Genomic DNA, 22,098 nt, shown 5'->3' with positions numbered 1-22,098 from the left:
AGGGCCTCTCCAGGACATGTGACAGATAGCGAAGAATTTCCAAGAAAATCCATCAGTCGAACGCAGCAATGTCAAACTATGCAGTCAGCAGAAGCCATGACGTCACAGGCCTATTTGTGACGTCACACAGCAGATTACTATTACAGAGAGAGAGAGAAACTTGCATGTAGTGCAGAAAAACGTTGAAAACAAAAGGGTACTAAATTAACATCGTAGGCAGATGACACTCGAAACAGTCCGTAAGGTTAGTATCCCCACGTGACAACGCTGTGTGTTGGCAAGCAAGGGGCTCCGATGACGGCAAGGAACACACTGCTGATAGTACTAACTGCTTCCAAAGTCTAACTTTCTTCACAGCACAAACACACAAATAAAAAAATTAGTGAAGTGGCATTTCTGTCAGAGGGAAGCGAAGCAGAGGTGCTCTCAAGTTCTGAGCAAACGCCACAGCTTCTAAACTTCCAGACGAGAAGCAGAGCTGACAACTGAAGAGCCTGTAAAGAAACATAATATGTTCTCTCCCTCAGGAAAGAAGAATTCTATGCTGAGGGAGTTTTTCAGAGTAATTTTTATATGGAGATGGAGGAAAAGATGGGATTGAGCTGTACTGAGCCATACAACCCACTTCCACCAAAATAACGGAAGGAGACGAGACGACAATCACGACTGTCCGTGCAATCAGACAGGAAGATTGCAATCTTACACCATTAAAATTAGTGTTGAAGTATGGGAACGTACTCCTATGCTAGACAGCCAAATCCTAGCATAAAAACTTGTCTGCAACACAAACCCCTACAACTCAAAAAAATTATGAAAGACTAAAACATTACTGTAATAAGTTCCCAGAAAATGTGTAAGAAGATAAAGAAAGATCTTCATTATAACAAAAGCAAGATACTAAAGAACAAAAGTAGCTGGGCCATTATGAAAGACTAAAACATTACTGTAATAAGTTCCCAGAAAATGTGTAAGAAGATAAAGAAAGATCTTCATTATAACAAAAGCAAGATACTAAAGAACAAAAGTAGCTGGGCCATCCTCTTAAAGGGTAATATTGCTTTGGGAGACGGACCAGTAATTCATAACACAAGTGATGATGAAGCAGAAGAAAAAGGCACTTCTATTGCACTTTGCATCTGTCCCAAGGCAGGTCAACATGGAAAACAAGGAAGGCTGGCTAAAAACAACGTCCCCGGAACTTCTGGGCTGAATTAACATGAAACAATGTACAGACTTCAATAAAAAAAAAAAAAAACTAGCTTGGGGGAAGGAGAACAAAGCGACAATAAAAAAAAAAAACTAGCTTGGGGGAAGGAGAACAAAGCGACACACTACTCTCCAAGGCGGTTAAACAAAGACTGGTGCGTCACAAGTTTCCAAGCCTGGTCAGTGACTAACATCCACTACGTGTACGCATTAGTTTCCAGATGCCACAGATTCCTCGCTTTACAATCTTTGTTTTTAACCTGTTTCCAGCTGACACTAGAAGATTATCTTATTGTTAAGACTGAAAGTTTGTTAGCTATCAAAAATACAAATTGATTAAAAAATGTTGTCATTTCCAGAGGAACAAATATACACAGGATTATAAAATGCTGCTTCTAGCTTCATTATATTACAACACTATGCAGTACTACAGAAATAAGTTAACACATTAGAATGTAAACATTTTGAAGACTGGTTAGTTCATATAGGATCCTCTTAAAATCTGATTTCACATATGATCCTGTCAAAATTGCACATTTGCTTATAAAAAAAAAGGTACATCATATAGAGTCTGTACATAGGAAAAATTTGCATATCTAGTCATAATAGACTAATGCAGTTATTATACATATGAATATCTCTTGCACCAATATCTATTGTTCATTACCTCATTAAATGTTAAAACTCTGAACACAAAGAGAGTAAAGAGAAGTTTTTTAGCTACCATCTTTTGCTAAACAGCAAGGTATATCTACATCAAGTCATCAAAATGCCTAACAAGTCCTCTAGTAACTTCTTAGTTCAAATTAAAGATCACTTTCTAAACTGCTGTACCTAATTACATGGAAAGCATGTTTCACATCAGCGTTAATGATATTAAATAAAGAAAAGATCACAAATGTTGGTTATTTTAGAAACATTTCCTGCCATGTAACACAAACACAGCAGCACCCTCTCACAACTGTCAACATACATATATAACATGCTTCTGTTGGTCAATTAAGTGATCACAGGTTTATTTAGAGGTACAGTACACAAAGCCTTCTTACCTACTCCATACTGTTAGACCAGGATAGCCTCCAAAGACATTTTCTTTTGGACCACATTCCACCTGATGGGTACATCCCTCATGACTCAGCAAAACTTAAGAACTAACATATTCATGTACGTAACGAATAACAGCAGAAAAACTACAAAACTATTTTATATGTGACTGCACCATTACATAGGACATAGTAGCAATTCTAACCTTAGTAAATTTTAACCCATTTACATAAGCACCAGTGCAAACCAGTAGAGACCTACTAATTGAAAATTATCTGTACTTTAGGTGACTAAACATCTATACAATAATTAAAATATAAAAAAAGATTTTAGTACAATACAAACTATTCGGTTTCATCTTAAGAGTGTCATTTAAATGTTTGTAACATGCACTTCCAACTCTCAATAAAATAAAATAAATTACAAATATCCGAGAATGAGTTAGACAATATTGTATAGTAAAATCTAATAGGCTTTTTAAACTATAGGCTCTGATAGAGGTAGCAAGTATTCATATTAAAGCATCTTTTAATTTCAGATCTAATACTTCTTATTCAAAACAGTTGTTACAGTAGTTTTCTTACTATGCTATAACAAATAATTCTCACTATGCTATAACAAATAAGAATCTTTATGTTATGTTCTTGTTTCTACACAAAAGAAAAAGTTTGTATCATATATGGTGCAAAATACTTTCCATCAATTTACACTATTTCACACCCGAGGACCTAAGTCTTACCGAATTAAAACAGTATCCTTAAATACAAATGTCATCTAATTAACACACTTTCCTTGATCCTTCTATAAAATGTAAGGTTATATCACCATCACTGATACTTATTAACCTCAATGAAAAAAGATCAAGGGCTAATAAACTCGTGACCTCTAAAACTTAAAATTTACTTAGGATGAAATTTAATTCAAGGTATGCTATCTCTGCTGAAATTTATGCTATTACATACTGTACTTTTATTTTTGGATGAGGGACAGTCGCTTGTTCCATCGTACAAGCTTTCAAGAGTTTATTCAACAAAGATGAAGAGTAAAATGTTAACAATAAATTTGTTCTAAGAGTCCAATACTATTTGTTTCTACCTACATAAAACGGCATTTTACTACTCTACAAAAATTACCTGGCAAGCTCAGAAACAAGACAAAAGGAAAGATTTTCCTCGGTAATACAAAGGAAATTTAATGAGATTAGTTTGAATAATACTTGCCAAGCTTTTGGTTTAAGTGTTGCTAGTGTTAGCAGAGGTATAAATTTTCATGCTACCTTTACTTTGATTATTAAACTATCTCGCATCATCTTTAATGATCGTCAAAGTAATTCCTTGGAAAAAAGAAACTTGACCTTTCTACAATAACATTCTACGATATGCAAATATAACCCATTCTTTGGGAAGAATGCCCTACCAAATGATGCAATCTGAAAGCTCCTTACAAGAATTAATATCTACACTACTTTACATTAAGCCTAAAAGTATTGTTGTCATAATTCAAAATTAAATGTTTTTGATAAAGTCTGAATTGTCAGTCTTCATTACCTTTGCTTAAAGAAATGTAAAATATGGAGACCAAACACATACTACTGCACATCATTTTATCCATATAATAAACTGCATAAAAATACCAATTGTCTTTATATAAATTTAAGAATTGATAAATCTTTTGTTTAATATGCATCTATCTCAAACATAAAAAATATTACTTTTAAAAGTGCTTAATCACTAAAAATAAATAGACCAGTCTCTTGACTAGAAATATATAAGCTTTAAATATAAACTTTTTAAAATACTGTCCAGTGCCTTGCTTAATCAAAACTTATTGTGTGTCTATAACTACTACACTGTGCAAATAATAAAACACTTCTTTAAGACTGTAACCAATAATTATCAATGTGGTGCAAAAGCCTCCTAACCAATTAGTACCTTGTCCCATACAACTCACAAAATTGCCAAAACACACACATAACCAATTATAACTGCGTGCAACAATAATAATAAAACCACTGGGTTATGGCAGAAACACTCGAATGGACGGAAGTGTTAATCTAATGCTCTACTGTACCCAGTTGGAAGAGTCTACATAAAGCAGTAAAATTGCACAAACTGCTGACTATACATTACCAAAAGCAATTTCTTCTGTGGCATCCTACAACAAATTGTCAAAGGTCTGCACAATATCCCCTAGTACATTATAAACTTTGTCAATTGTATCTTCTTTCTTAAGCTGTCTTTCAGCAGACCTTGGGGTGCTACCTTCTGATGATGATGAGGCTCCAGTGCTGCTACCTTCCCCTCCTGAGGCTGTGGGGATTAATGGTGGAGGAAGGAGATGCTGTGGCCCTTCAAGTGGAGGAGAGAGTGGATCTGGCACAGTTGAATATTTATGGAAATGTCCTGTATCACATGGAATGCTTGGAATTCGTCCTCCCTGAATGGTGAAACCTGAATATGAATCAACAGAACTACTGCTAGATGGTGCAGCACCACTTGCTCCAGAACTGACCATGCTCTGCTGGGAAGACAAAGAAGGTGGCAATGACGTTGCTGTGCTGCTGCTTGGTAGCAGCAGTGGATTTGAAAGAGATACAGTAGGATCTAAAGTGGGAGGTAAGCTTGAAGCAGCTATGCCACTCCCACCAACTTCTAAGGGTCCAAATGGGTCTAAAAGATCTGGAAGAGAAGGAAGACCAGAAGGGGGTGTATCGTCCAACAGTGTGGATGGGCCTCCTCCTGACTTGGAATCACCAGTGCCATTACCTACAGCCATTTGTGTCTCACTTCCATCTAAACCATTTGCAGCAGAATCCAAATCAGACAAACCTTGTAAAAATGATAAACTTTGCTGGGCTGCTAAAATATCTGGACTTAGAGGTGCAACTTCAGTGGTTGATGAAGTCTGATTTGGTTTTGGTGCTCCACTGTCCATTGTCTGAGAAGAGAATTAATTTTAACATTTCTATAACTAAAAGTGGAATGTGCCTATTATTAACATGTGTGATTTTAACATTTAAGACCAATATGTCATTATTATTAGCATTATAATAGCTTTTTGTCATGTTTTGACTTTCAAAAACACCTAAAACCCTAAATTCCAATTAAAACAGGGTTTTTAAAGCTAATTTAAATTGTTCTAAGAAAACGCTGCTTCATACTGAATGCTTTGACTTTCAACAAAATGGTGACATTCCAATTATAAGCTTTATTTGAAAGTGGTGTAGTATCCATCCAAAAATAAATGGCCAAGTGTACAGGATGAGATGTAATATTGAAGTATGCAATTATTTACATATAACAGTATAACTGTTTGCAATTTTTATATATTAAGATAGAAATACAATATCGAGGAGGAAAAGGGTTAAAAGCCTTCATTACTACAACATATCAACAGGAAAAGGCAAAAAAATACTTCATAACAATTGAACTTTGCAATATATAAAATATATGTCCTCAAGTTAACTCACAAAACTGTATTCACTAAATATGTTTCTAAAAGTTAAAACACTCGGCAGTTACATAATTATCATATGTGAATTTAAACATTTCACTTTCTCAGTGGAATAAGTTTTACTCTTACAGCCATTCAGTTACTTACTTCTTCATAAAAATTGGATTCCACAGTGGAGTAATTGGGTACCATAAATTAAGCAAATTACATCATCTCCAGTGCAAAATAAAATAACACAACCTCACTAAGAACTAAAAATTCAAGATTTCCCTGTCAATAATATGTAGATTATGAAGCAATAACTGAACTAAAAGAAAAAAAATGGTTTAATCAAACCAATGAGTACATCTCTTCTCCCAGAGAGAAGGCTCAAAAAATTTTTAAGGAATGGTAAAACCTTGTACAAGATAGTAGCACAAGATACAGATAAAGAAATTGTCCTACTGGAAAGCTGAGTGGGGGGAAGATGAGAGGGAAGGGTTGAAGAGTAAAATAAGCAAACAATGCAGCTGGGATTGTAAATATGCTATGATGAATTTCTAGTCATACCTGCAGTAAATCCAAGGAATGCTTTATGCTTACTGCCAAAACCTTAGCAGCAGCTTTAATTCTAACTTCAATTCATTCAATGTTGTTAAATATCACTAAAGATCTCGCCAGTTTTTCTGTAGTTCCCTCTATCCTTATCAGTAAAATCAATTTAACTAAACCAGCCGAACTACTATGAGATTCAGGGACTCTGTAACATGGCTTTTTGGACTTTGCTCCTTATCAAAGCATTGGATGTAGCTAAAAGTTGACATATGTATATTTTACAACCACACAAATTTTGTCAGCATTATCAATAACCTAAACCCGATAGTTTTAATTTTTATAGAGTAAAAATTATCTAGCCGACGCCATGGCCAACGATTATGAGCCAAGAGTTGAAAAACATTCATTACGTAAGCATGGTAAACACCATTTTACGAAATGTTGCCCTGCCCATCCACAAGACAGAAACTCATTCACCTTGTTCCATCGGCTCTGAAACCCATAGCAGTCAAGAATGGCTAACAGGATTTGGAATTGTCCCCATGGTTGCAAAACTGCATTTCTGGGCTCAGCCGTGTCGCTCCGTGAAATATGTCTCCTTTAGCACTATTTCTAGTAAAATATTGCTATAGTACCAGAGAACTGCTAAATTGGACACGTCAGAAACCTCTGACTCGCTCACCTATAAAAAAGGTGTCGGTATAAAACTGGGGCGAGTGTTAAACACTACCACAGCAACCCCTCCAATTAGCCTTTTCCTCATCAAAAGACCCTAAATACGGGGAGCCGACCCATAGGTCACACCCAGCTACCCTGTTGAAGGCGTCTGTGACGGCATACTTAACGATAGCCTCATCGTGTTCGCACGCTCATTTTTAGCTATCTGTTCTTTTTTCATTGTTTCAGTCCGGAATGCTCTGGCATATTTCATTATTATCATAATTATCCTAATAAGTTTGGGCAATGGTTCTTATATATTATTGCACTTACAGGCCACTCAGTGTCTGGTTGCCGGCTGCAATGCTACTCTGCAAGATCCGTGCGGCCATGACGTTTACTGGAGCCATGCCTCGTGCGCAGTTTTGCTTACTGATTCCGTGGTCTGGCATCACGAAAACTGCTTTGCATGCTACGACTTGGTACAACAGGTTACCTCTTCGGTAAGTTACCGCACTGCTTGTTCTATACATATTGTGTTGAAATTATGTTACACTACTTGTATTAAAAAAAAAAATAAAATAAATAAATAAATAAAAAAAAATGAAATAAAATAAATGGAAAATAAAAATTTCTTCAAATTATATTACACTGATTAATCAACATTAATAAGAATAATGTTCAAGGAATTTACTCGATATTGACACATTCCTTGCATTACAGGCTGAACAGTCTCTTAAGGATGCTGCACTCTCTACCCTCAAGATCTGGGTTGGAGGGTTTGGACGGAACGTAGGGAAGGCTAAGCCATATATTCTGTCTCAAGATATGGCAGCTTTGATCTTCCCAGCCGGGAAATCTGCCGGATACGTTGACCCAAAAGCAGCAGCACCAATTATCAAATCAATCCAAGATTCAATTTTGGATCAGCAAGAGGCAGAGTTGCCGGACCTTGGGCTGGAAGGAGTCTCACTGGAAGTGGTTGAGGATTTGCCTGTTACACTAGATACGGGTACAGGTAACAGTGTTAATGAGGTGCTTAGTTGGTCACCGGGGTCTTTCCTCGAGTGAATCTGATTCTTCCTCTCCCTCTACTTACAATTCCTTCATGGGTTTCACAGGAGGATTGCCCCTTTCCAGGTCGCATTCCTTCTCTGTGATTCCTAAATTAAAGAAAAAATCTTCAGGTAAAACCTTGCTCAAAGGCAAATCAGAGACAAAGCCAAGGCCTGGGCATGTGCCAGAGGTTCATACACATATTAAACCTAGGCTGAAGTCTCTTGCTAAGTCTTCAAATCCAAGGTCTCAAGGAGGGAATTCTTCCCATTGCCCCACAAGTCCCATTCCATCAATGTCTAGGGATCGGATACCTCATAAGGTACCACAGGGGGGGCAGGAGGATTCCCCTTTAGTTGGACAGGACCTGTTCAACACGAATATTTTAAATCAGGTCAGTAGCCTTGGTAGCTTAGTCAGTTCAGTTGCAGCGAGATTTGAAGAAGTGTTTAAGAGATTAGGTGCACAGGACTCCCTGATTGCAGGTCTCAGGCAGGAGTCGGCAGTTCCAGCACCTCCTAGTAACTGGGTGCAAGGTCAGAGCATGCCTGACGGGTCCACGCTCCCTCCGTTTCACCCTGGTAATCCTTGGAGGGTGGCGAACTTCGCTCCGTTTGTCAACGGGATGTTGACTATAGAAGGTTGTGGCACACGTAGACTCGAGGATTTCGAGTTCTTCCCAGAAGAGTTACAGCCACCATTTATAGGTTATGTTAGGCTTACGGAGGCAGCTCTGATTAGAGAGGATAAGGTCCCCAAGGAGACTGTTATCCTTTTTAGAGACCAGGCTCAGCAAGCATGGGTACGGAGCCTAGAAGAGTGGAACTGCTCAAATACTAGGGTAACAGCATTTAAAAGCCCTTTCACAATGTTCACGACTGATGACGGGAGCCCCTTACCTTTTACATCAAAGGTGGCAGAACTTACCCTTCAGGCAGTGACTCGGGAGGAGCCCATGCCCCAGCTTAGGGAGACAAATCCCAGATCATTGCTACTCCCAGGTAGGGAGGATTTGTGGGAGGATTTGCCGGCTACATTCTCGGTAGGCAAGCTGAAGCCAGACTGTGCAATCACCTTGTTTAGTGAGCGCCTCCCTAAGCTGTCAGACGCACTGATCCAAGCAGAATTTGATGCTAGGACACGTCTCGCAAAGTCTCTTAACTCCCTAGTGATGACAGAGACAGCGGCTCTGGAGTACGCTCAGGAGCCGCTGTTTAATGTCATTGTGAAGTCGTTACTTTCGGGAATGCAATGTGACCTGTACGACTTTGCGGTTGCTAGGAGAAATTGCAGAAAGCATGTTCTATTATCTGAAGCTACGATCAGGCACGAACCCAACAAGCTTCTGGCTTCCTCAATCTGGGGTGCAGATCTCTTCCCAGCTTCGGCAGTAAACGAGGTTCAGAACGAGGCATCACGTCTTAATCAAAGCATCAGGTTGCGTTGGGGCATTCCTTTCAAAAGGAAATTAGAGTTTTCTTCTTCCAGTTTTAGGGCTAGGAAGAGACAAAGGAGGTTCCAACCTTTCCAAGTTCCGCAACAGCATCCTGTGCTACAAGCTGTACCAATTCAGCAAGTATCCCAGCCTTCGACTTCTAAGGCTCAGCCTCAACAACAGCATCAATTTGTCTTCCTTTCGCCGTCGACTAACCAACAGGTTCCCTCACAGTATTCAGTGTCGCCCGCTTTTAACCCGGTCTATGAGAGTCAGGCATTTAACCCCTTTACCAGGGTTGCTAGGGGTGGCAGGGCTAGAGGATCCTTTCGTCAGCGTGGAGGAGCCAGAGCCCAAGGGCGAGCTAGAGGTGCAAGGTCAGGAAGAGGATCCCGACCCTCAGCATCTCAATGAAGTTTCTCAGGTAGGAGGCAGGCTGTACCTCTTTTGACATCGTTGGGGGTTCAGCAGTTGGGCGAAAAGCATAGTATCCAGGGGCCTAGGCTGGAGTTGGATCAAGGGTCCTCCTCCACCCATCACCTTCTATCAGGAACCAACGCAAGAGTTGATGGATTACTCCAGGGACCTTCTCCAGAAGGGAGCAGTCTCCAGGACAAAGAACTTGAAATTTCAGGGTTGTCCATTCAGTGTCCCAAAGAAAGGGACCGACAAAAGAAGCGTGATCTTAGACTTGTCCCGTTTAAACTTATATATTCGTTGCGACAAGTTCAAAATGCTGACCATCTCTCAGGTACGAACCTTACTTGCCCGTGGGGCCGTCACCACCTCTATAGATCTTACAGACGCCTATTATCATGTCCCAATAGCTCGGCACTTCCGACCATTCCTGGGCTTCAAACTAGGGAAAGAAGCCTACTCCTTCAACGTGATGCCCTTCGGGCTGAATATAGCCCCAAGGGTCTTCACGAAACTGGCGGAGGCAGTGGTGCAGGAGCTAAGGTCTCAGGGTATATTGGTGGTGGCGTACCTAGACGACTGGCTAATCTGGGAGATGGACAAAGACAAGTGTATGAAAGCCACGGACAAGGTCATGTCTTTCCTGGAATATATAGGGTTCAAGATCAACAGGACCAAGTCCCGGTTGACTCCGGAGTCCAAGTTCCAGTGGCTAGGTATCCATTGGGACTTGGATTCACACACTCTTTCCATTCCAGCAGGGAAAAGGAAGGAGATTGCCAAGGCAACAAGACAATTCTTAAAATGCAAAAAGACTTCGAGAAGGAATCAGGAGAGGATCCTAGGCTCGCTCCAGTTTGCCTCGGCAACGGACATTCTGTTGAAAGCCAAGCTGAAAGACATCAATCGAGTTTGGCGTTCAAAGGCCAATGCCAAGTGTCGGGACAAGTTCGCCCGGATACCTCTGATTCTCAGGAAACGTCTGTGCCCATGGGCAAAGGCCGCAAACCTAGCCAAAGAGTTACCGTTGCAGTTCCCTCCCCCGTCCCTAGTGGTTCATACGGACGCATCACTGACAGGTTGGGGAGGTTATTCACAGCACGAGAAGGTTCAGGGAACTCGGTCACCTCAGTTCCAAAAGCTTCACATCAACATCCTGGAAGCTATGGCAGTGTTTCTGACTTTAAAAAGGCTTCGCCCTCCGAAAAAGACTCATATCAGGTTGGTTCTCGACAGTGCAGTAGTGGTACACTGTATAAACAGAGGTGGTTCAAAGTCAAGTCACGTGAACCACATGATGATAGCAATTTTTTCTCTAGCAGCCAAAAACACCTGGCATCTATCGGCTACCCATCTGGCAGGAGTCCACAATGTAGTGGCAGACGCACTGTCTCGATCAGTCCCCCTGGAGTCAGAATGGTCACTGGACCAGGAATCCTTCAAGAGGGTTTGCAGGAAAGTACCAGATCTGGAAGTAGATCTGTTTGCTACAGAGGCAAACCACAAGCTGCCCTGTTACGTAGCCCCAAATCTGGACCCTCTGGCATACTCTACGGACACCCTGAGTATAGATTGGAACCAGTGGAGGAAGGTTTATTTATTTCCTCCAGTGAACCTTCTCCTGAAGGTGCTGCACAAGTTGAGAGCCTTCAAAGGTCAGGTAGCTCTCATAGCTCCTCACTGGCCCAAGAGCAATTGGTTTCCCCTTCTCCTGGAACTAGGTCTTCGTCCTCACCCTCTCCCGGACTTGAAGCTGTCGCAACAAGTTCAAACGAGGACTGTGTTCGATTCCTCAGGTCTTCACAAAACCCTAACTTTATGGATTTCATGAAGTTTGCGGGTAGGAGAGTAGGGGACATTGATCCACAGAACATTTTGTTCTTGGAGTCAGACAAAAGGGAATCTACACTTCGCCAGTATGATTCAGCAGTTAAGAAGTTGTCTACTTTTCTCAGGGAATCAAATATCAAGGTAATGACAATGAACGTGGCTATAACCTTCTTCAGGACTCTGTTCGAACAAGGCTTGGCAGCTGCCACAATAACAACCACTAAGTCAGCTCAATCCCAAGGGCATGTGCACGCCTGCGGCCCATTCACAGGCCGTCGTCAGTGTCATGGTTTCTTAACGATGTTCTCAGGTTGGCCTCGGAGACAGACAACTTCAAATGTGATTACCAAACCATTTTGCGTAAGACACTGTTTTTATTGAGTCTGGCTTCAGGTGCCAGGATTTCGGAGCTGTCATCTTTATCTAGGGACCAAGGGCATATAGAGTTCCTTTCTTCGGGTGACGTGTTGCTTTCGCCAAATAAAGAATTTCTGGCTAAGAATGAAGACCCTTTGGTAAGGTGGTCCCCATGGAAGATTGTTCTGCTTCAGCAGGATCCATCTTTATGTCCTGTTAAGACTCTTAGGAACTATTTATCTAGAACATCTACCTATTCCGAAGGCCCCCTTTTCATTTGAAACGGAGGTGGTACGATATCTCCAAAGGGCATTAGGCAGCAGATTTTGTATTTTATCAAGAAAGCCAGCCCAGGGTCATTTCCCAAGGTGCATGACATTCGGGCTATAGCAACTTCTGTAAATTTCTTCAAATATATGAACTTTGATGATCTAAAGAAGTATACCGGTTGGAAGTCACCCTCGGTTTTCAAAAAGCATTACCTTAAGACTTTGGAGGATCTAAAATATCATGCAATAGCTGTAGGGAGACCAGTGTCTCCTGCTACAACATCAATATAGTACTGTCCTTGTGTCATATGAATCTTTTCCATTATGCCAGCCTCATTAACATTCTACCTACCTCAGCAAATGTCTTTTATTATTAGAATTGATGTACAGTGTTACTTTTATACAAATTATTGGTAATTATTTTATTATGTGTGTGTTTTGTTGACACATGTTATTGCTATATGACGTTTTTTTTTGTAAATAAATTGTATTTTTCCAATTCTAGACTAATTTTTTATTTCTTTAACCCTTCTGAGTTCAAATTAATATTGTATTTCATTTCAGGGGGATGTAGCTTGGTGTTTCTCTGGTACAATTTCACGGAGCGACACGGCTGAGCCCAGAAAAGGGATTTTGACGTAGGAAAAATCTATTTCTGGGCGAGGAAGCCGTGTCGCCCAGTGAAATCCCCCCCTGGTTTCCTTCCCCCCCCTTGCTATGCACCAAGCTTCAATGCTATCGATAAGTATGACGTCACAGACGCCTTCAACGGGGTAGCTGGGCGTGACCTATGGGTCGGCTCCCCGTATTTAGGGTCTTTTGATGAGGAAAAGGCTAATTGGAGGGGTTGCTGTGGTAGTGTTTAACACTCGCCCCAGTTTTATACCGACACCTTTTTTATAGGTGAGCGAGTCAGAGGTTTCTGACATGTCCAATTTAGCAGTTCTCTGGTACTATAGCAATATTTTACTAGAGATAGTGCTAAAGGAGACATATTTCACTGGGCGACACGGCTTCCTCGCCCAGAAATAGATTTTTCCTACGTCAAAATCCTTTTTGTCTTACGACTTGCAACAGTCAAGAGAAAGCCTGTGGCCATACTTACTATAGCCTGAATAGGTAATTATTCAGTTTTTAGTTTAAATCCAATGTATATGGTCTGATTTGTATTTAGCGTAAAGTGATTATAATACTTGTAATGTCATTCAGGATTTTGAACATTTCCATTAACTATTCACTATGGCACCAAGAGAGAGAGAAAGAGAGAGATTGTATGTAAACAGTCTTTATATAACTATTTTTGTTAAAATAAATTTTTTATCCAAAGTAAATACAAGCTTATATATGCTAAAATCTCCAGCAGACCAACGGATTATCCGATATAATTTTTTTTCTTCTTCTTTAGAGCGTACGACCGTGTTGGATATAAAGACTTTACGAATGGCAGAACGATACATAGATGTGGGTGGGGTATCTGTGCTAGCGTAGTAATACTACTGTAGTAATAGCAGTAATATACACGAATTAAACGTTTACGCCAACTGCTGGGATCCTTGATCATTTAGCACTTCTTACAACTATTTGAGAAATGAGTTTTTATAGCCAGAAGTTAAATTTTCTAATCCAACAATGCCCATGATAGCCTTCAGTGTTATCCTGAATTATAATGAGGCCAAAGTGGGTGGAGCCTCATGAAGTCGTCATTCTGACGATAATTATTGGTGAAGGTTTAAAGCCAAAATACGGTACCGGCTATTTTTTTTTTTTTTTTTCAGTTAATGGGTAAATAGCCAATAAAGAACAATGTCGAAAATTGTATTTTTCCTAACTATACAAACCTGAGGTCCTTTAACAATAGGAATATACTTTCGGCGTAGCTGGAATTACGGCCGTTGAATCTTCAACAAGGTAGTTAGGCAGTAACTACCGTGGGGCAGGTGGGTAGGCTAGCCTGCCTGGATGTAAACACTCCACTTTGCCTTTCAGCCCAGGTTCAGATTGAGGGGTGGCATGAGGTGGGCATACGTATTTGTTCAAGGACCTCAGGTTTGTATAGTTAGGAAAAATACAAGTTTTCGACAAATTGTTACTTGTTCCAATACGTAATACAAACCTTTCGGTCCTTTGACAATAGGAAGACTCACTGATTGGTGGGAGGGATCTGAGTGAGCCTCTAAAACTGACTGGAGTTCTGTGCACTTAGGCTACTCCTCCTGGTCGTACGAGCGAGGAGGAGTGCCCTGCTGCCTCTGACAACTTGATCGGAGTATAAGAGCTGCATGATCAAGTCAGACTTCTAGGCCTTTCTGAAATGAGTGAGGGATCGTGACTCATCCGAAAAAGGGCTGTGAAGAATATTGGCGTCGGAGACATTAATGCAAAGTTCTGGGAAGGGTTTGCATTATTTTCAGTCTCCTTCTTCCCCTTGCTAGAGGAAGGAGCGGGATTGCTTCTATGATTCTGATAAGAAACATAAAAAGGATGCTTACCGCATCAATCGTCCAACCAGCCAGTGTGAGTTCAAGTCCTATCCTCAACCCGAAGGACGAGGAATGGAGAGATGAGGCGTGGAAGGGGGAGAGCCAGTCACTCTCGCATCCTTCTTACCTCTACAACTGGACGAGATGCAACTTGTCCTGTCAAGGAGCTGGGTAAGCCAACACATCTTGCAAGCATCCACCACTGGTCCAGGGAAATGAGGTTCCAAGGACCTGTGGGCAGTCCCAGAGGGAAAGAAGGATATGGTTGCGATGACCTATTAGACCGGCAGCCCGGACCATTGAGATACAACGAACGAGATACCGACTGTAACCCCTACCGGTAGTTAGGAGTAGACTTGTAAACTGTGAAACTGACCGTCTGCCGGAAATATATGGGTGGCTTACTTAACAAGCACCACTAATTGCTCGTTAGATTTTGGGTCTAGATCCAATATATGAGATACCAGATGAAACTAATATATAATATATCTGCAGACTCTACTGATTATAGAATGACCAGTGACAGACATTTTGAAGGGTGGGTTCCCCCTGACAGACGCACTGAAAAGGGGGGGTTAATTGGATCTAGATCCAACTTAGGAGATACCGAGTAAAATTTACACAACAATAGCACTGCACATCCTAGAATACTGTGGTGGTAATGACAGACGTTTTAGTGGGTGGTTACCCCCTGACAGACGGCCCACAACGAGTGGGGAGGGGAAGGCAGGATCTGCATCCAACATTGGAGTTACCAAGTAAAATTTGTACTACAATTGCACTGCACATCCTAGAATGCTGTGATGGTAATGCCAGACATTTTAGTGGTTGGTTACCCCCTGACAGACACCCCACAACGAGTGGGGAGGGGAGGGAGACAGGATTTGATCTAACATGGAGATACCAAGTAAAATCTGTACTACAATAGTTCTGCACATCCTAGAGTACTGTGGTGGTAATACCAGACATTTTAGAGGTAGTTACCCCCTGAGAGACACCCCACAACGAGTGGGGGGGAAGGGGAGGGGGAGACAGGATCTCTATCCAACATCATAGTACCAAGTAAAATTTGTACTACAATAGCACTTGCACATCCTAGAATGCTGTGATGGTAATGACAGACATTTTAGTGGTTGGTTTCCCCCTGACAGACACACCCTAACAGGTGGGCAGGGGGAAGGGCAAGCCCTGATAATGAATGTCTAGATTAGTATAGTGGGCTACTATTGACCCGTATTATACATTATCGTGATATATTTAATAAATATTTTTATCCTTTCTATATCCTTTGTATTTATCTAACACAGTGTTTCCCAACCTTTGACACTTTGAGGAACCCCTGAGACAATTTTCCTCATCCCAAGGAACCCCAATACACACACACACACACACACACACACACACACACACACACACATATATATATATATATATATATATATATATATATATATATATATATATATATATATATATATTATATATGTATATATATATATATAATATATAATATATATATTACTATATATATATATATATATATATATATATATATATATATATATATATATATATATATATATATATATACTTATATATTATATATATATATATATGTAAGCATTGCATTAATTACCTTTAGTCAAACAGAGGGAAAAAATCTCGAGCGATATGTTACGATAAAGTAAATTATAGGACTACGATTTCTCACGCCATGTTTAACGAAAAATATATACTTATAAATAACAAATAATTAAATAAAACATGAATTCGTACGGAACACCTGGCGATCGTTCACGGAACCCCGGTTGACGATGGCTGATCTAACACAAAAATAATTTATTTGTTTCATATAAATAACAGTCATCTGTAGGCCCATAATAATTCTGTCATATTATTATTTTGTCAAGCAAGCAACTGACTTCAATTATAGTAGGGGAGCCCGGGGCTAGTTGGCTACAGGGGTAAGTTGGCACACTCAACATGACTTTAAAGTTTACCAATAGGATGACTGCAATACATATACTGTGTAATTGCCACGTGGTTCCTCAATTACCAGCAAAATTCTATAGAGATAGAACGTAGGAGCTCGAATTTATGAGACAATTCTTTATTTTGATGGTAGTAAGTAAATATTTTAATCTTTCTGTTATTTGCTATAACAACTATACATTCATAAAGATTAGTTTTCAATGATAGCATAGTTTTCCTTATGGTTTAAAGATTCTATAGCATTAAAATTATTAATTCAAGGTTTCTTGGTGTGGACTGGTAATCGTTTTTGTACCAAATGGTAGGGATGGGCAAGTTGGCTCAAAATAAATGGGGCAAGTTGGCACACGTTATTTGATAACAATAGTAAGCCTATTTATTTATATAATTTACGTTTTGTTTCTGGATTTTTGGAAGGATAATGATATTAATGTCCTATCATTTCCTCCACATTGTTCTCACAAGTTGCAGCCCCTGGATTTTAGTGTTTATAGACATCTGAAGAAATGTGTTAACAGGGCATGTGATTCGTGGAAGACTGGTAATCCAGGATCAAGTATGCCCATCTGTGACATTCCTGGTAAAGTTTCCTCGGCTTTACCTCTAGCTGTCACTTATCCTGATGTTTCCAATGGGTTTAGGATTGATGGAATTTCAACTCTGAATTACAGACTATTTCAAGATTTTGATTTTACGGGTGGTTATGTAACAGATTGAGAGATGTCCGAAAAGACACATGGGCTTCAGATCAGTCATCAGCATGATACAGAGTTTAAGAACTGCTCTTGTTGATCTAGAAGAAAGCTCAGCTGAAGAGAGCCTGTGTTTGGTAAGCCAGGAGAAGTGTGGGTCCAGTGCAGGGCATGTAACATGTGGGAGCATGAAGACTATGACGAGGATTTATTTCACACCTGCCACAATTACAACTAGATGATGATCTGAAGTAATACTAATGCCTTATATTTTGTATTTTGGAAATTCAGAGGGTATATTTGCTATTTGATTTAAATGCAATGTAGTAATTTTCTTTTAATTATCAATGTGCCAACTTACCCCATAATGTGTGCCAACTTACCCCGTGGGGCAAGTGGCACGAAAAGTTATTTTTTTCTAAAGCTTATCGTGATCTTATGTTGAAAGCAAACAACAATTATTTTGCTCTATGATAAAGACGAATGTTAATATTTTTCAATGGTGGTAAGAATTTTGCAACAAGTTTGTTTTATATTCGCAATGACCAAAATTGTAATAAGTGTGCCAACTAGCCCCGGTCTCCCCTACTCGCTTTAGCTTTGCTTACGATATGAAAATTAATGTAGCGGTGGTTGGAAGACTGACACTATAAAGTAGCATATAAGTTCTTATCATTATTAGAGTTATTGCTGTAAAATGTCTATGTACATAACATTTGTTAAATAGAGTTACGCACACATTAAATAGATTGTAATACATATGTAATATATACGCTATAGTCAGGGTACAGATCATAATAATTTAGCTACAGCCTACTCGGTTTGTTTTATCGAAGCAGGACTACCTTCTTTTGGTTTCAACTGACTTTCATGCTAATGAAATCATGGATACATTTTTGTATTATCAGTTTTATGAATGAATATTGTTGTTACTATAGTCGATTTTTTTTCGGCTGGCGTAAAATTCGTCAGACATAATACACCTGGCTGAGGAAGGACACAGTGGATCTCTCTTTTTTAAACAATATCTCTACACACCAAGTTATTTCGAACATTTCCATTCTCTCAAGAAGATTATGAATAAATACAAGAGCAAACTAGACAAAAAAAAAAATACATAATCACCTTGCATTAATGTAAAGAAAACAAGAGAAATGAAAAGTTAATGCGATTGTCAATTTTTTCTATCGTTAATGTTTAATGAGTCAGTGTTTAGCGAATTGTTAGGGTTTAGTGAGTATGCGTTTCGTGAATGTTTATGATTAAGTGTTTGATGAATGTTTAGGGTTTAGTGACTGTTTAATGTGTCAGTATTCAGTGAATGTTTACCGAGTCTTTAGGGTTTAGTGAATGTTTTGTGAATGTTATTGAATGTTTATTGTGTAAGTATTCAGTGAATGTTTATTCTTAAGGGTTTTAGTAATGTTTTGTGAATGTTAAGTGAACGTTTAGTGAACGTCTTGTGAATGGTAGTGTTTAGTGAATATTTAGTGTGTAAGTATTCATGAGTGTTTAATGAAAGTTTTGCGAATTTAGTGTGTAAGTATTCATGAGTGTTTAGTGAAAGTTTTGCGAATTTTAAGTGAGCGTTTAGTGAATGTCTTGTGAATGTTAGTGTTTAGCAAATTTTTAGTATGTAAGTGTTTATTAAGTTTTTAATGAGTGGATGTTCATTCACTGTTTAGTATTTAATAAGTATTTAGGGTTTGATAAGCTAGTATTTAATGAGTGTTTGGGGTTTAGTGAATGTTTAGTGTTTAATTAATGTTTAGGATTAAGTGAGTGTTTAGTGAATGTTTACTGAGTGTTTGGGGTATAATGAATATTTAGTAAATTTAGTATTTCAAGTGTTTAGTGAGCATTTAGTGTATAGTGAGTGCCTAGTGAGTGTTGGGTATTCAGAGTGTTATTGAGAGTGTGTGTGAGTGTATGTTAAGTGTGTGTGTGTGTGTGTGTGTGTGTGTATAGTGAATGTATGCAAGTGTGAGTGCTTACTGAGTAAGTGCATTGTGAGTGTTGGTGGTTAGTGATTGTACATTACTGTTTAGTTAGTGCTTCGCTACCTATGCAAAGAAAGTCCTGTATTTACACTGGAACCATTTATGATTGACACTGCTTAGATCCAAGAGCAGATGCTTAGGCCTGACCACAATGGTTGGAGTGCTTAGGTGTGTTTTCGTAAGGTAATTTTTCTCTGTGAAATTGGGTCGAATAATAATAATAATAATAATAATAATAATAATAATAATAATAATAATATTAATGGCTACTTCAGCAGCATTACACTTGTAGAGATTCTTCTCTATTTTCCGAATAGCGGCTTTTTCCGTGCTACTTAGACAGGCTAGTAGAGCGCCTATGGAGGTCATGATCAAATACAGAGCCAAAATTGGTGTATATATTTGAATTTTACAGATAAACTATGATACCATAGTTATCAAAGTCATTAACGATATATATATATATATGTCTCTCTCTCTCTCTCTCTCTCTCTCTCTCTCTTGAAGCAAGCGAGCTTTCGTCTGGAGCTGCCAGACATCCTCGGGCTGGGAAGCTGAGGGTGGACTGATCTTGAAGCGGTGTCCGTCCTCGTTTATATTTGGAGTTGACAGCAGGGGGTCCGCCCCATGCTGATCTACTATTGGCTGGTGGCGGTAGGTCTTCGTTTTCATTGGTGGCTTGAACCGGGTCTCAAGCCACTTTCCATGCGTTGATGGTTGCGATATTGTAAGTCCTGCAGCCGCCTAGACCTCCTTAGCGGCGCAGGTTTACGTCGATGGGCGGTTTTCGCTATGCTGCGGGACGTCACGGCTAACTTGATTATGATTGGCTGCGGGAGTATCTCGTTCGGGGCGGGGTCGTCTTCCGTGGAGTTGTCGTGCTCGGTGGTGTCATTGTTGGTGGCAGGTCTTCTCATACTCGTAGGGAGGAGAAATTCTTCCTGCGTCGTATTTAGTGTAGGTCTTACTTGCTGGATGAGAAGCCTCCAGCAGGCGTAACCGACGGGCATCAGGGGCCTTCCCGATGATCTTCGTGTTTTGGATGATCACATCCCGGGTGATGGCCTCTTGATGTTTGGTGCGTGCGTGATTTTTGATAGCCCCCTCTTGGGCGTGGCACGAGAGTCTCTTCGACAGGCGCATGGTGGTCATACCAACGTAGGCGCCGCTGCAACCGCGGACTGGGCATGTATACTGGTACACCACATGCGTCTGCTTCAGGGGGTCTCGTACCTGTGGAGAGGGGTTATTTTTCATAATTAGGTCGCGCGTCCTCCGATTCTGGTAGTAGATAATTAGGTCGATATTTTTGGTGTCGTCGGTCGGGGATACGTTTTCAGAAATAATTTTCTTGACTGAGTCCTCTTCTTCACGGTAATGTGAGCTCATGAAGGCTTTATAATACAGCTTGATATTATCCTGGGGGCGGGGTTGCGGGCTCTCACTACCAGTACCATTTCTCCAGGGCTTGTACGGACTTCTCTGCTTATTAATTTATTTGAATACCCGTTATTTACGAGTACTTGGGAGGCGCGGTCGAGTTCCTGATGAGTGTCCTGCCAGGTCGAGCAGTGGGAGAGGGCTCTCCTGACGAAGGCCCTGACGGTCGTGCTTTTGAATCTGGCGGGGCACTCGCTGTCACCATTGAGGCAAAGTCCTAGGTTGGTTTTCTTTGTGTAGACGGAAGTACGGAGGCCGTCTTCCGTCTTACTCACAAGGACGTCGAGGAAGGGGAGCCGATCGTCGGTGCTGTATTCAACAGTGTAATTCAGCACGCTGCACTGCTGAAATGCCTGACGGAGGGCTTCTACCTCATTCTCGGCGTCGACTTGAACAAAGATGTCGTCGATATATCATCCATATCTGCGGGGTTGCTGCATCCTAGCGAAGACTCGTTCCTCCACGGTTCCCATGTAAAAGTTAGCGAAGAGTACCCCCAGTGGGGAGCCCATCGCTACGCCGTCCTTTTGGCGGTACATAGCCCCCAAGAGGGGGTACATAGCCCCCAAGAGGGGGCTATCAAAAATCACGCACGCACCAAACATCAAGAGGCCATCACCCGGGATGTGATCATCCAAAACACGAAGATCATCGGGAAGGCCCCTGATGCCCGTCGGTTACGCCTGCTGGAGGCGCTTCTCATCCAGCAAGTAAGACCTACACTAAATACGACGCAGGAAGAATTTCTCCTCCCTACGAGTATGAGAAGACCTGCCACCAACAATGACACCACCGAGCACGACAACTCCACGGAAGACGACGCCCCCGAACGAGATACTCCCGCAGCCAATCATAATCAAGTTAGCCGTGACGTCCCGCAGCATAGCGAAACGCCCATCGACGTAACCGCGCCGCTAAGGAGGTCTAGGCGGCTGCAGGACTTACAATATCGCAACCATCAACGCATGGAAAGTGGCTTGAGACCCGGTTCAAGCCACCAATGAAAACGAAGACCTACCGCCACCAGCCAATAGTAGATCAGCATGGGGCGGACCCCCTGCTGTCAACTCCAAATATAAACGAGGACGGACACCGCTTCAAGATCAGTCCACCCTCAGCTTCCTAGCCCGAGGATGTCTGGCAGCTCCAGACGAAAGCTCGCTTGCTTCAAGAGAGAGAGAGAGAGAGAGAGAGAGAGAGAGAGAGAGAGAGAGAGAGAGAGAGAGAGAGAGAGAG

The 22,098-nt window shown here is 40.7% G+C and overlaps 1 protein-coding gene across 6 annotated transcripts in view; it reads right to left on the bottom strand.

Annotated features, from left to right (window-relative positions):
- Positions 1–1,585: 1,585 nt before the first annotated feature.
- The window catches only part of LOC135216804 (rab5 GDP/GTP exchange factor-like), a 137,578-nt gene continuing 117,065 nt past the window's right edge, over positions 1,586–22,098 (bottom strand). For all 6 annotated transcript variants that reach the window (XM_064252300.1, XM_064252297.1, XM_064252296.1 and 3 more), the window contains one exon: positions 1,586–5,187. In XM_064252300.1, coding sequence (XP_064108370.1) covers positions 4,405–5,187 — 783 coding nt within the window. In that variant the 3' untranslated portion in view covers positions 1,586–4,404. The remainder of the gene's footprint in view (positions 5,188–22,098) is intronic.

This window comes from Macrobrachium nipponense, chromosome 6 (genome assembly GCF_015104395.2).
Source record: "Macrobrachium nipponense isolate FS-2020 chromosome 6, ASM1510439v2, whole genome shotgun sequence".
Classification (NCBI taxonomy): domain Eukaryota; kingdom Metazoa; phylum Arthropoda; class Malacostraca; order Decapoda; family Palaemonidae; genus Macrobrachium; species Macrobrachium nipponense.
Note: the sequence above shows the minus strand (reverse complement) of the source record. Positions and strands in the feature narration are given on the sequence as shown.